The sequence below is a fragment of the Neoarius graeffei genome, chromosome 24, assembly GCF_027579695.1.
Source record: "Neoarius graeffei isolate fNeoGra1 chromosome 24, fNeoGra1.pri, whole genome shotgun sequence".
Taxonomy (NCBI): domain Eukaryota; kingdom Metazoa; phylum Chordata; class Actinopteri; order Siluriformes; family Ariidae; genus Neoarius; species Neoarius graeffei.
Window position 1 is genome coordinate 39,733,344 of NC_083592.1, and position 16,188 is coordinate 39,749,531.

The 16,188-nt window shown below is 47.3% G+C and overlaps 1 protein-coding gene across 1 annotated transcript in view; it reads left to right on the forward strand.

The window, feature by feature from the left end:
• The window catches only part of gc (GC vitamin D binding protein), a 110,141-nt gene extending 94,170 nt beyond the window's left edge, over positions 1–15,971 (forward strand). The window contains 3 exon segments of the mRNA XM_060907135.1: positions 12,507–12,633; positions 15,773–15,894; positions 15,896–15,971. Coding sequence (XP_060763118.1) covers positions 12,507–12,633; positions 15,773–15,894; positions 15,896–15,971 — 325 coding nt within the window.
• Positions 15,972–16,188: the final 217 nt, after the last annotated feature.

Genomic DNA, 16,188 nt, shown 5'->3' on the forward strand with positions numbered 1-16,188 from the left:
TCATGAACTGGAACTCAAAGAACTCAATCCACATTACCCATTGGAAAAACCTGCTAGCAGATTATATATCATTGGACAATCATACCTCTCCCAACTTACTCCACACTCAGAATACACACTCCCCTTGGTCATCTTACCTCACCTTTTTACAGACTTGACCTGGCCCTCTGTGCCTGAGATCCAGTCCCAACGCCACACTCAAATATCCTTCCATAATCATTAATACTTAGCCATACATATTAGGGAAGGGAGGATGGAAGCTGGAATCTCTTATCTCTGTTTATGTACTTCATTTATTAATTTTTCCCACCACTCCCTACTCTTCCCACCACTCCCTCCCTCCCTCTGCTACCATCTTCCCTCCCCCACTTCATCTACTCTTGTTATACCTGGGCTTCTGGGATGGCATGGTCGGCCCCATCCTGTCTGGCTGTCAGGTGGGACTGGCGTTGGTTGGTGCCATTGGGAGGGTTGATGGGTCAGGGTTCCCCTCCGGGTCAGGGTCCCGAGGTTCTCTCGGCGCCCCGCCCACCCCATGCATGCACTCTGATACCTGCTTATTCTTGGTATTGCACAGCGCGCCTTATCCTCTTTTAAATGCTCTACACATTAGGAAGCACACACCATTTGTCCACCTTCAATAAGAACAACATGATAGACTAGGGCAGGAGAGGAGTGCATGTGGGAAACCTCTGCAGGTGCTTCGCTGCACTCCTCGCTTCTTTTAATGCAAATACATCTTAGAGGAGGCTTATATCTTTGATTACATAGGGTGTGGGGGGCGTGTAGGTGGAGATCTGGGCAGGTTTTCACCCTGCACGCCCTCTTCTTTTAATGCAGTACACTTTAGAGAAGGCACACATTCTTGTCATATACAGTCAAATATAGGATAGGTAAGGCATGTTGTGCGGAGGTTATGGGGGGCTGGTGTCGCTGTGTGGGGCGTCCGGGCCCGGAGCCCTGCCTCATGCAGTACCTCCCCCTCCCCTCTGTCGTCCCATCATGATTTAGCTTGGGCAGGGGCGGCTGGCACCATAGCCATGAACAGGTGCTCAGGTAGTCATCGTAATTAACTATTAACTATTATTTTTAGAATTACTATCTATAAAAAATGTACTAACACAAATGATTAGCAAATAAAATAATACTCCCCCCCCCAACCACTCTCCTTCATTATGATCCAGCTTCCTTCTCCCTGGCCCGACACTAGACCAGCACTGCTTATATACACTCACACACACACACGTGCTCACTATCACAAACTCCGCTCCCCCCCAACATATACACACTGTCCCTCCACCCATAACTCAAGGCCCAAAACCCCTCCAAATCCCCCCCCACCTACCCTCCTCCATCTCACATGCACATTCATTACCCCTAACCAACCCCACCCAGCCTCCCCTATACAGCAATATAGCTCTTGTTTATCTTTGTCGAATTTGTCTCCATGTGTTCTGTTACATCTCTTTGTTAACATATTAGTAGTATTGTCCAGCCTTTGAAATTGTTGTTAATGTTACGTCAGTGCTTTTGTTGTATGTCATGTGTATGTATTGATTTGTTTCATTCTGTCCTTCTTACTTTGTATTTGTTTGTATTTGTTAGCAAATAAAAAAAAAAAAGAAACAGGAATACAACATGACTATTCAAAGTCTAAGTCCCTCCCATGACAGGGCCTGGTCTTCCCAGCCCTGTACTAACCAGGGCTGTACTAATTCACATCCCAGTACTAACCAGGCCCTTAAAGCGCATTGGGCAGTGCCAAGCTCCGCTTCCAGAGCCCTCGATCTCTTGTCTATTCTTGGATTTCAGTCACATGACTTTTCTTAGCGATTTCACTTCCAGTAAAACAGCTGGTGGTCTAGCAAACCAAAACGGCCACAAAGATCTTGTTTCATGGCAAATTACACTATTGCTGGGTTCCAGTCACATGACTTTTCTTTGTGGTTTTACCGGAAGTGAAATAGCTGGTGGTCTAAACAGCTGCCGTAGTGCAAGCAGCTAGTGATAACTTATCAGAGTACGCTCGTAATCTAGAAGCCACTGCTCGCTTTAGATATATTCAGAAGATCGCTATGTGCAATGGAATCGACCCCTACAGTCTGGGAAAGAAGGATTTGTCATACAATCTCGAAAACTACCCTTCAGTCGAGTTCCCCGACATCTCGAACTATCTGGTGTTGCAGACATCCTTCTACACCGCAAAACAGATGAAAGTGTGGAAGAGTATGGAAGCTTACAACTTTTTTGTATGTGGCTGGGTAAAGGACCTATCAAGTCACTGGCGAATTAATCTTGTATTGTTTTTGCCCGTGTAAGTATTTTTTTTTAAGCTTTTCATTCACATCTTTACAATGAAGCGCTGCAAGTTGAAGTGTAAACAAACAACAGTTCGCTTGATTCTCACTTGTGTTGGCTCTTATCTCTCAGGTAAATCATTCACAAAGATCATCAGAAACCCCTTTAAAGACCTGGATCTTAGTTAAAGCATATATGCAGAACCATGGCCTCACTTGTTGTTATAAATGCCCTGAGACCTCAAGAATGGCACAGGAATAGTTTTAAGCATTAACAATAAATCTAATATAGTAATTTTTATGATTAAAATTATTCATATAGGTAGCGGTCTGAGTGAATGACCTTGACATCCGTGTCGTCACCGCAGGAAGTCTATCGGTCTCATCGCCATTTCCACTATACTAAAACACAGAGCTGACTGCAACTCCGATTCCCCATTTTGAGCTAATTTATCGCCATGCCACGTAGATGTGTTGCTAGCAGGTGCAGTAGCACGACAGAAGGTGGATTTATGTTGCATTCATGGCCCAAGAATGTTCAAACTGCAAAGATTTGGACGCGCTTTGTGAGAAGTTCAAGGGTACATTGGGTGCCTACGAAGTGGTCTCTCCTCTGCTCTGCACATTTTACTGAGGACTCGTATGAGACCTCTGATCTGTTGAGGAGCGTTGGCTATAAGCCCGTACTGAAAGAGGGTGCAGTACCAACAATTAAATAAAACTACAAGAAAAGGAAAGTGTTTATTTATTTATTTATTTTAAAAAGGAAAGTAAGTTGAGGGTTGTTGGAACGGAATGGAACATATTATCTATCGGGCAGTGACCTCCCCGCGGTTGTTGCTAAAACCGGTGACATCCTGTCCTGGATTTTAGTAATTGCCTGAGCCGAGCAGTAATGGCGGAATACTCAGCATGGAGAAAATGGAGAATGAGTGGACAAGCCGTCTAATTTTTCCACTGGATACGCTTGCCTCAGCAGCAATATCTCACCCTTGCGTGGAAGAATCAAATGAATGGAGAACTGAACGAACAACTGAAAGTCAGATTGTTTTGAAACAATCAGCCGCAAGATCTGCTTTCAAGAAGCGAGAACACAGATGAGTAAGAAGCAACTCTCATTTGTTTATGTGCATTTAGATTAATACATGTAACTTGTATTGTGTATTTAAGTTACCAGTAGAAGATTATTTAATTTGCTTCGGAATGTGATTGTCCCAGTTCATCTGATTATTTAATTATCCTTTTACATTTTATCAGTGAAAATGCATGCATGTACATGTATGTTGCATAAGTTATAACACCTATCCTGTTTTAATGAGAATCAACCCACAATCAGTGAAGTCAAATCAGTCTTAGTTGAGCAAGTCAGTAACGGTATTTCTCACTTTCACCATAAATTTTTATTTATATGACTTTGGTCTATAGCTAGGGGTGGCACAGTGGTGTAGTGGTTAGCACTGTCACCTTTTTTATTTATTCATTTTATTTATTTATTTTATATAAATAAATAAATAAATAGATGTGGCAGCGGGGGCGTGGTCAAGCGCCGGTCTGTGACAGGAGGGTGGAGCCGGGGAAGGTGAGTGGCAGAATCACGACACCTGAGGATAATTAACCTGTGTTTGTGTGTGTGTTTTCCCAGTAACCGCTCCCTATTTAAGGAGGCAGAGAGAGAGGAGAGGGAGCGCAACCCGGGACCAGACAAGTGTGTGCGTGTGAATGAATGAATGAGATTACTGAAAAGTTGTAAAAATAAATCGCCTTGTCTGCCTCGAAACGTTGTCCTGCCGTCCTCTGTGCTCCACCCACACTCGATACGCGCTACAGTGGTGCCAAAACCCGGGACAAGGTGGAGCACCAACACAGCAGCCCCATGGAATCCTCCCCGTTCGCGGACTTGGTCCACGCCCTCGCCACGGCTCAGCAGAGCCAGCACCAGGCACTCGTCACGCTCCGAAAGGAGCAGGAGCGCCGCTTTGAAGCCCTGGTGCTGGCCCAGCAGGAAGATCGAGAGGCGTTCCGGCATCTCCTCGCGTCGGCGGGGTCCACCAGCGCCCCGGCCACGGGCCCGTCTCCCCTCACCGTGACCAAGATGGGCCCGCAGGACGACCCCGAGGCTTTCATCACATTGTTCGAGCAGGTCGCCGAAGCCTCGGGGTGGCCGATGGAGCAGCGCGCGGCGCGCCTCCTCCCCCTCCTGACGGGAGAGGCGCAGCTGGCCGCACTACAGCTCCCCACCGACCGCAGGCTGGCCTACGCCGACCTTCGCCGGGCTGTCCTCCAGCGCGTGGGGCGCACGCCGGAGCAGCAGCGCCAGCGCTTCCGCGCGCTGCGGATGGAGGAAGTCGGCAGCCCGTTCGCGTTCGGCCAGCAGCTCCGGGACGCCTGCTGGCGGTGGCGGAGGGCCGAAGATCGCAACGCCGAGGGAATCATCGACCAGGTGGCGCTGGAACAGTTCATTGCCCGCTTACCAGCTGGAACCACGGAGTGGGTCCAGTGCCACCGCCCGGCGTCGCTGGATCAGGCCGTGGGACTGGCGGAGGATCATCTGGCGGCTGTTCCGGCAGCAGGACAGCGGACGACAGCATCTTCTTTCTCCTCTCCTCTCTCTCTTTCTCCCCCCCCTCCTCCCGTGTCCCGTCCTCGCCCCATTCCCCCACCGCGGAGGCGGGGGCCGGCTCCACCCCAGCCGGCCCGCCGCACCCGTGGTGCCCTCCCATTTCTCCCTTCTGTGTCTGTCTCTCCCCCCCCCTCAGGTGAGTGAGCCCCAGAACACAGCTGCAGAGGGAAGGCCCGGGCCGGTTTGCTGGCGCCGCGGGGAACCGGGCCACCTGCAGCAACAGTGTGTAGCGATGGAAGTGGGGGCGGTGATGCAGATCCCCGACGCACCAGAGGCTGCCCTCGATCGGGCCGGAGCGTATCGCATACCGGTAAGTGTACAAGGGGCTACATATCAGGCGTTGGTGGATTCAGGTTGCAATCAGACCTCAATCCGCCAAAGCCTGGTGCAAGGCGAGGCATTGGGGGGAGCACAAGGGGTGAAGGTGTTGTGTGTGCACGGGGATATTCACAGCTACCCGTTGGTGTCGGTTCACATACATTTCAGAGGGGAGAAATCGGTAGTGAAGGCGGCGGTTAATCCTCGCCTTACCCACTCTTTGATTTTGGGGACTGATTGGCCGGGATTTCGGGGTTTAATGGCACGCCTAATAAAGAGTGGGTCCTGCCGGTTAACAGGGGAGGGTCCCGGTGTCGCTTTGGCTGGAGCTGCGGTCGCAGAGCCGTCTACGTCATCTCCGCGACAGAGTGAGGAGCCACCGGCCCCTCCTCTTTCTATTGGGGAATCCCTCGCGGATTTCCCACTGGAACAATCGCGAGATGAGACTCTGCGACACGCGTTTGACCAAGTGAGAGTAATCGATGGTCAGACGCTCCCGCCGGGCGCCACCCCGTCCTTCCCCTATTTTTCCATTTTGAAGGATAGGTTATACCGAGTGACGCAGGACACTCAGACGAAAGAGCGAGTCACCCAATTGCTAATTCCAAAGAGCCGCCGGGAATTGGCATTTCAGGCGGCTCACTTTAATCCCATGGCTGGACACCTCGGGCAGGATAAGACGCTCGCCCGGATAATGGCCCGATTCTATTGGCTGGGGATTCGCGGCGACGTCCGTAAGTGGTGTACGGCGTGCCGCGAATGCCAGTTAGTAAATCCAGCGGCCATTCCAAAAGCGCCCTTGCGCCCCCTACCATTAATCGAGACCCCGTTCGAAAGAATTGGGATGGATCTCGTCGGGCCATTAGATCGGTCAACACGAGGGTACCGCTTTATATTGGTTCTGGTGGACTATGCAACGCGATACCCGGAAGCGGTGCCTCTTCGCAATATCTCAGCACGCAGTATTGCGGAGGCCCTCTTCCACGTCATCTCCCGGGTTGGAATCCCGAAAGAGATTCTGACTGACCAAGGCACCTCGTTTATGTCACGAACACTGAGCGAACTGTATGGGCTACTGGGTATTAAGCCGATCCGCACCAGCGTTTATCACCCACAGACGGACGGTTTAGTTGAACGGTTCAACCGCACCCTCAAGAATATTATCAAAAAATTCGTAAGTGAGGACGCACGTAACTGGGATAAGTGGCTCGAACCCTTGTTGTTTGCAGTGCGAGAGGTCCCCCAAGCCTCCACGGGGTTCTCCCCGTTTGAATTATTATATGGGCATAAGCCGCGCGGCATCTTAGATGTACTGCGGGAAAATTGGGAGGAGGGACCTTCACCGAGCAAAAACGAAATTCAGTACGTTATGGATCTGCGCGCAAAACTCCACACGCTCACCCACCTAACTCAGGAGAATTTGCGGCAGGCCCAGGAACGGCAAGCCCGCCTGTACAACAAGGGCACGCGCCTTAGAGAGTTCACTCCGGGAGATAAGGTACTCGTCCTGTTGCCCACGTCGAGCTCCAAATTAATCGCCAAGTGGCAAGGACCCTTTGAGGTCACACGGCGAGTCGGGGACGTCGACTATGAGGTTAGGCAAACGGACAGGGAGGGGGCGCTACAGATCTACCACCTCAATCTGCTGAAACTCTGGAACGAGGAGGTCCCCATGGTGTTGGTGTCGGTAGTTCCGGAGAAGGCGGAGCTGGGGCCGGAGGTCCAAAAAGGGTCATTGGCATCACGTACCTCTCCGGTCCCCTGTGGAGACCACCTCTCCCCGACCCAACTCATGGAGGTCGCCCAGTTGCAGGCCGAGTTTTCGGATGTGTTCTCGCCCCTGCCCAGTCGCACTAACCTCATAGAACACCACATAGAGACGCCCCCGGGGGTGGTAGTGCGGAGCCGTCCTTATAGATTACCCGAACACAAAAAAAAGGTGGTTCGGGAAGAACTTCAGGCCATGCTCGAAATGGGCATCGTCGAGGAGTCCCACAGTGACTGGAGCAGCCCGGTGGTCTTGGTTCCCAAGGCCGACGGCTCGGTCTGGTTCTGTGTGGACTATAGAAAAGTCAATGCGGTGTCTAAATTTGATGCGTACCCAATGCCTCGTATTGATGAGCTGCTCGATCGACTAGGCACGGCTCGCTTTTACTCGACACTGGATTTGACGAAGGGATATTGGCAGATCCCCTTGACTCCATTATCCCGGGAAAAAACGGCCTTTTCCACACCGTTCGGCTTACACCAGTTCGTCACACTTCCTTTTGGGCTGTTTGGGGCGCCCGCTACGTTTCAGCGGCTGATGGACCGGGTCCTCCGGCCCCACACCACCTATGCCGCTGCTTACCTAGATGATATCATCATTTATAGTAATGATTGGCAGCGGCACCTACAACACCTGAGGGCCGTCCTTAGGTCGCTGAGGCGGGCGGGACTCACTGCCAACCCGAAGAAGTGTGCGATTGGGCGGGTGGAAGTACGGTATGTGGGCTTCCACTTGGGCAACGGGCAGGTGCGTCCCCAAATTAATAAGACAGCAGCGATTGCGGCCTGCCCGAGGCCCAAGACCAAAAAGGGGGTGAGGCAGTTCCTGGGGCTGGCTGGCTACTATCGTAGGTTTATACCTAATTATTCGGACGTCACCAGCCCGCTGACTGACCTCACTAAAAAGGGGGCGCCAGATCCGGTCCAGTGGACGGAGCAGTGCCAGCGGGCTTTCTCTGAGGTAAAGGCTGCACTGTGTGGGGGGCCACTTTTACACTTCCCTGACTTCTCTCTCCCTTTTGTGTTGCAGACCGATGCATCGGACAGAGGGCTGGGGGCCGTTTTGTCCCAGCAGGTGGAGGGGGAGGACCGCCCGGTCCTGTACATCAGCCGGAAGCTGTCGGTGCATGAGGGGCGCTACAGCACAATTGAAAAAGAGTGCCTGGCGATTAAGTGGGCGGTCCTCGCCCTCCGTTACTACCTGCTGGGGCGCTCTTTCACTCTCTGTTCGGACCACGCGCCCCTCCAGTGGCTCCACCGCATGAAGGATGCCAACGCGCGGATCACCCGTTGGTATCTGGCACTCCAACCCTTCAACTTCAAGGTGGTCCACAGGCCGGGGGCGCAGATGGTCGTGGCGGACTTCCTCTCCCGTCAAGGGGGGGGAGTCGGCTGCGGGCCGGACGAGCGCCCAGCCTGAGTCGGGCGGTGGGGGTATGTGGCAGCGGGGGCGTGGTCAAGCGCCGGTCTGTGACAGGAGGGTGGAGCCGGGGAAGGTGAGTGGCAGAATCACGACACCTGAGGATAATTAACCTGTGTTTGTGTGTGTGTTTTCCCAGTAACCGCTCCCTATTTAAGGAGGCAGAGAGAGAGGAGAGGGAGCGCAACCCGGGACCAGACAAGTGTGTGCGTGTGAATGAATGAATGAGATTACTGAAAAGTTGTAAAAATAAATCGCCTTGTCTGCCTCGAAACGTTGTCCTGCCATCCTCTGTGCTCCACCCACACTCGATACGCGCTACAATAGATAAATAAATAAATAAAAAGCACTGTCACCTCACAGCAAGAAGGTCCGGGTTCGAGCCCCGTGGCCGGCGAGGGCCTTTCTGTGCGGAGTTTGCATGTTGTCCCCGTGTCCGCATGGGTTTCCTTCGGGTGCTCCGGTTTCCCCCACAGTCCAAAGACATGCAGGTTAGGTTAACTGGTGACTCTAAATTGACCGTAGGTGTGAATGTGAGTGTGTCAGCTGGGATAGACTCCAGTTTGCCTCCGACCCTGTAGAACAGGATAAAGCGGCTAGAGATAATGAGATTAGATGGTCTATAGCTGTCAAAGGCCTCGGCCTTAAAACCAGTTACCGCTGTGACGTCACGCACTCAGGGCTGGCTGGCTCAGCGGAGCAGCTCGAATGCCAACTTTGCAGTTGATTTTAACTCTCAAAAATATATTTTTTATTCCCATTTATGCAACATACAACAAGAGTCAAGGATGGAGATACTATCCACTCAGAAATTTATTTAAAAATAAAGGTTCTGTGTATCTCCTTTAAACAAGACAGAGACGTGATCACGGCGCATTGTAACTGTATGGCTGGGGAAGAATTTTGTCGTGACCTTCATACATATGGACTTTACTATTCGTGGCTGTTTTTATTGCATGCACTTGCTGAAAGACTCGTTGAAAAGACCGTTAGGACACCTTGTTAAAGAAAGCGAGACATTGTTTTCAGTATGACGGCCATTGAGTGAGGAGTAAACGAAACAGCTGGGGACTTTAGCACTTCGTGACTAAAAAAAGTACCGTAAAATAATGACACATAGCAAGAAAAGTACTTGTAAAACACTAAGGACATAGCTGAGAGGGATATAAACCTTTCACCAAGTGATCACTGCAAACTCGAGCATGCTTCAACTCGGCTCGCTTTGATTTCAGTGAGAGGTTCAAAAGCCACCTTTCTCAACATCTTTTTGTGAAATCCTGTGTTTGTTCACCCTTTTTTATTAGTTCACAGGGAACCCTGAAGAAACTTTTATCAGTTTCACAATTTGATCGATTTGAACAACCTAAAACAACACAATTTTCATGTGAGCAATGCACCTTCTCTGTACAAATGCTTTGTCAACTGAGCTTTGGGAGACCACCAGCTAAAGTTTTGAATAACTAATGAGGCAGATGTGATGTCACGTGAAACCCAAGGATTATACAGCTAGGGTTACAGTGGGGGGCCGGTCTGGTAACCACAAGAGTTTGACTCCCCACTCACATCTGTATTGCAGTGTGCCTTGCCAGACAGCAGTAAGTACCATTTTTATGATGGGCCCTGGTATGACCTGACTGTGAGTAGAACTCATGAGCTCCTGATCAAGAGGCGGACACACTAACCACTCGGCCAGCTCAATATGACTATTACAGGAAAATAATCAGCAGGGGAAAAAAATATGATTTATCTTGAAGTTAATATAAAAAAAAACACCTTGTCATGCTACTGAGAAACTGTAAAGGGCTGCCCTTTTCTGTGTCATAAAACATAGCTACAGCTTTATCTCTTACTGTTACAGAACACTGACACTGGAGACTCCTTCCAAATATCAGGGATCCCAGACGTCCGCTATTTAGCGGAATTCCGCTATTTTCTAGCGAAAGTGTTTTTTTTTTAAATCTCTTGTATATCCATTAAAAATATATTTAAGTAAAATGACCAGCAGAATACGTTCTGATTTGGTTTGCTTGTTTAGCAATGTTTTCGTCGGCTTCGTTTGTTCTCATTGACATTCGGGAACACTCGGAAGCAGTGGTGGCTGGTAGTCTTTCAAACAGGGGAGGCTGGTCAGTTACAATATTTCCAGATTTTAAAAGAAAAAACATCAATTTTGCCCATACTCTTGCCTCTGATCTGGCTGATTGTTGGCAGCGTCACAAACTGTGAAATAACAGGTTCTTTTGGCCCATTAGCCTACTGTCCAATATACATGATAGTGGTGTTGGGGGGGGTTATATTTTAACATTTTATATTTTAAAATTGTGGCATGTTGTTTAAAAATTGACCTCAGCTGTGTTTTTGTTTAAAAATGTTTTCCAAGTTGTAGTGGTGTTTAATTCATATCCAGAAAAACATATATTCCAATATAATATACTCAGCATAAACATTTTAAATAGATTCTATATTTTTGGTCCATCCATGACATATTACTAAAGTAGCCTATTTACTGTTGTTGATGTGGGTCACTTGCTGTTAGCCAATTCACTTTCTCATACCAGGAGAGCTGAAAGGAACGAGTATTATTCCCTACCTTTTTCACCAAGTCAATTTGAGGCATTGGTCTACCCTGCTCTTTAATTTTAATTTTTTCCTCGAAAGGAAGACTGGCAAATGGCTTCGCCAAAATTAAATCAGCAATGCTTGGCATCCGTGCGCAGCTTTCTTGCTAGCTGACTAGCCCCCTCAAGTTCAAGTTCAGTCACTCAAATAAACGACATTTCTGGAACTAAGATAGCAAACTTGACAACACTATATTTACACTTTATTTACAATGAAAATATATACAAACTAAAAAAGCTGGTAGAAACCGTCTGTAATGAATGAAATCGAAATGTAAGCCGATCTCTTACAATACACCACAGCACTTGCGATTCCGCATGGGACTGAACTGATGTTGCCAGATACTGCTGACGTAATCCAGCCCAAAATATGTTCAAAACACGCCAAAATGCACTTAAAACCGCCCAATTGGGAGGGAAATCGACCAATCTGGCAACACTGTCCGCTGCCTGTCTATATTTGAAACGAGCTGTCAATCAAAGAAAATATCCGGCCGCTTTCACCAATCACCAGTCTCCTCGTGGAAAGCTTTGCCATGGCCCTCCCATGTGAGGCTCGGAGTCCGTGGGCGGGCATTTTCGCAGTATTTGTCCAATAACCATCTTGCATTTTGAGATTGAAAAGCGCATCGCTCCCAAATGCCGTTGAAGTCCATTGAGGCTGGGAGTCCGTGAGACTCTGTGGGCGGGCATTTTCGCAGTATTTGTCCAATAATCGTCTTGCATTTTGAGATTGACAAGCACATAGCTCCCAATCCACTGAGGCTGGGCTGCATCGCGCTGTCACGAGGGGGAAAAACTCACGCACACATTAGGCGAACTGGGGAAAGTTATAACGGAATGATTTCGCACTGTAGTGGGTTGAGCACATATATTTCTATGATTCTGGATCTGAAATAGCAATGTTATAAGGTCGGCTATAACATAAGCCTAGTGCAATTCATCCTACACGATGTTCGTCATTTTTAGAGGAGGCTGAGCCTCCCTCGTTGTCTTAGAGCAATCGCCTGTGCTCGGAAGTTAAATTGATGTAAATACCGCGAGCAGCTGTATTGGGCTTCCCCTGTTTTAAAAACCAGCAGCCGCCACTGATCCAAACATGGTAGTGTATAATAACTTAAAAGTTAGAAATATCACTTGTCTAAGTGTTCACTTTTTAGCCAGGAGATGAAAGTTCTAAATGCCAGAAATACCATCTGTGACCAGAAGTACACAAAACGACATCCTGCCCCCACTCTATGGGTGTCAACAATGGCCTTCCTTTCGATCAAAGTGTTGGTAGCCAATCTGGGCTGTCTTATGATCAGAAAGGATATACCTTTCTGATGCCGTGGCGAGTTTCACATGTTTTGGAAGAAGCACGTGTTATCTGTTGCCCTCACAGATGGTGGCTTCAGCAATTGGTAGCAATTAGCTATTGGCTCAGAACTGTGAGAAAGAAAATGTCATTTGTACTGTCATTTTAGACCGACTGCATATTTTGGAACCCTCCTGAGAGTACCATTCAAAGAAACATTGACTATTTCGAAGCAGTTTCACTCTGGGCTTGCAAAATGCTGTTTACAACCACAGCCTCAATGTGTCATTGAAAAGGCAAGTGTACAAACACACTCCCAGATACATCCATCCTGCTGTTCTGTTTTTTGACTTTAAAGTGCATATCACAGGTAAATTCAGGAGCAAGATCAATGTACAACCCCGATTCCAAAAAAGTTGGGACAAAGTACAAATTGTAAATAAAAACGGAATGCAATGATGTGGAAGTTTCAAAATTCCATATTTCATTCAGAATAGAACATAGATGACATATCAAATGTTTAAACTGAGAAAATGTATCATTTAAAGAGAAAAATTAGGTGATTTTAAATTTCATGACAACACCACATCTCAACAAAGTTGGGACAAGGCCATGTTTACCACTGTGAGACATCCCCTTTTCTCTTTACAACAGTCTGTAAACGTCTGGGGACTGAGGAGACAAGTTGCTCAAGTTTAGGGATAGGAATGTTAACCCATTCTTGTCTAATGTAGGATTCTAGTTGCTCAACTGTCTTAGGTCGTTTTTGTTGTATCTTACGTTTTATGATGCGCCAAATGTTTTCTATGGGTGAAAGATCTGGACTGCAGGCTGGCCAGTTCAGTACTCGGACCCTTCTTCTACGCAGCCATGATGCTGTAATTGATGCAGTATGTGGTTTGGCATTGTCATGTTAGAAAATGCAAGGTCTTCCCTGAAAGAGACCTCGTCTGGATGGGAGCATATGTTGCTCTAGAACCTGGATATACCTTTCAGCATTGATGGTGTCTTTCTAGATGTGTAAGCTGCCCATGCCACACACACTAATGCAACCCCATACCATCAGAGATGCAGGCTTCTGAACTGAGTGCTGATAACAACTTGGGTCGTCCTTCTCCTCTTTAGTCCGAATGACACGGCGTCCCTGATTTCCATAAAGAACTTCAAATTTTGATTCGTCTGACCACAGAACAGTTTTCCACTTTGCCACAGTCCATTTTAAATGAGCCTTGGCCCAGAGAAGACGTCTGCGCTTCTGGATCATGTTTAGATACGGCTTCTTCTTTGAACTATAGAGTTTTAGCTGGCAACAGCGGATGGCACGGTGAATTGTGTTCACAGATAATGTTCTCTAATTCTCTAAATAATATTTATTCCTGAGCCCATTTTGTGATTTCCAATACAGAAGCATGCCTGTATGTGATGCAGTGCCGTCTAAGGGCCCGAAGATCACGGGCACCCAGTATGGTTTTCCGGCCTTGACCCTTACGCACAGAAATTCTTCCAGATTCTCTGAATCGTTTGATGATATTATGCACTGTAGATGATGATGTGTTCAAACTCTTTGCAATTTTACACTGTCGAACTCCTTTCTGATATTGCTCCACTATTTGTCGGCGCAGAATTAGAGGGATTGGTGATCCTCTTCCCATCTTTACTTCTGAGAGAAGCTGCCACTCCAAGATGTTCTTTTTATACCCAGTCATGTTAATGACCTATTGCCAATTGACCTAATGAGTTGCAATTTGGTCCTCCAGCTGTTCCTTTTTTGTACCTTTAACTTTTCCAGCCTCTTATTGCCCCTGTCCCAACTTTTTTGAGATGTGTTGCTGTCATGAAATTTCAAATGAGCCAATATTTGGCATGAAATTTCAAAATGTCTCACTTTCGACATTTGATATGTTGTCTATGTTCTTTTGTGAATACAATATCAGTTTTTGAGATTTGTAAATTATTGTATTCCGTTTTTATTTACAATTTGCACTTTGTCCCAACTTTTTTGGAATCGGGGTTGTAATTCTCCTATTTTATATTAAACTTTGGTCAAATATCTGTAACATTCTGCATTCTCTGCAATTTTTTACCCTGCGCAATACCAGAAAAATTCAGTTGAAATCAAGCCATTTGAGGCGAATTGGTCCGCCTCTGAAAAAACTTGGCATTTGGATTTCCCGGGAAACGTTGATTTTCATGACGTCGTGTGCAGGACGCCTCTCTCTGAATCCTATGTCAGCGATGGTTTGTTTATGAGAAAACGACCTGGTGGTTTTCTGCAAATTTCTTCAACGTTATCGTATAATTATTACAATGGTTTACAGATGTATCGTAGGAGGGTGTAGCAACACCAATCTTGATGGGATTAGTACTCATCATTTTCCAAAAGACCGGACAATGGGAGAGAAATGGGAGCGCTTGGTCTACACAGGCTGTGCACTGAAACCGTGCAAGCTCTCGCAGCCTGCTGGCACTTCCGCAGATAACGTCACGAATCTGGCTCCAGACTCCCTTGGGATTTTTCCAGATGCGTTTTATTTATTTTTTTCTGCTGTAGATGGATGGCCTTGTGCAAAATTACCCTTCTGGATGAGTGTGTAAAGGGACATGCTTTCATATAAAAAAACACAAAATTGGTCCAGAATATGCACTTTAAAGCCACAGTGTTATTGAGTAATTCTGTCAGATTTCCCAAAGATGTTGTTGGGCCTTGCGGAGTATGATCTTCACCTCAGTTTTTAGCCAGTGGTCACATCATATTATTTCCAAAATGTGGCTTCTAAACAAATTCCTTTAAGGGTTTGAATTTTGAAAGCTCCAGCATATTATGTTTAACACTTTTATGACAGGGCGGCATGGTGGTGTAGTGGTTAGCGCTGTCGCCTCACAGCAAGAAGGTCCTGGGTTCGAGCCCCGGGGCCGGCAAGGGCCTTTCTGTGTGGAGTTTGCATGTTCTCCCCGTGTCCGCGTGGGTTTCCTCCGGGTGCTCCGGTTTCCCCCACAGTCCAAAGACATGCAGGTTAGGTTAACTGGTGACTCTAAATTGACCGTAGGTGTGAGTGTGAATGGTTGTCTGTGTCTATGTGTCAGCCCTGTGATGACCTGGCGACTTGTCTAGGGTGTACCCCGCCTTTCGCCCGTAGTCAGCTGGGATAGGCTCCAGCTTGCCTGCGACCCTGTAGAAGGATAAAGTGGCTAGAGATAATGAGACTTTTATGACAATGTATGATCTTTTTCTAAATACAAAAATTTTAATCATGTCCAAGTTTCCAGTGCGATTTTAGTCTTGGACTCTTGGAGATTTTGAGCATATTGAATTGCTAAGAGCAAGATTACTGTATGATGTATTTTCTCAAACAATTATCTCAATTATTCATTTAAATAGACCACATGACCTGCAACAGTATGAGCAGACTGATATTCTGTCATAATCTGTAATAGTTTATCAGCTTCCAGAAGGTTCTCTGCAAGGATCTTGGCAAAATATCTGAGGAACTGCAAAGATGCTGCAGCAAAGCCCCTCTAGATGCCATCATCTGCATGGATAGCATAAAAAGACAGCCTGTCATATCTTCAGGTCCCCTCGGCACAGATCTGCAAGGAAGCCAAACCAGATAGCACAGACAGGTGCTCGCCTTAACATTTATTATATAATACATGTTTCATCTGCCAGAGGAAAAACTCTAATCTGCTCACATAGGAATGTAATCTACAGGGAGTACAGAATTATTAGGCAAGTTGTATTTTTGAGGATTAGTTTTATTATTGAAAAACAACTATGTTCTTGATGAACCCAAAAGACTCATAAATATCAAAGCTGAGTATTTTTGGAAGTTGGAGTAGGGCTTTCTTAGTTT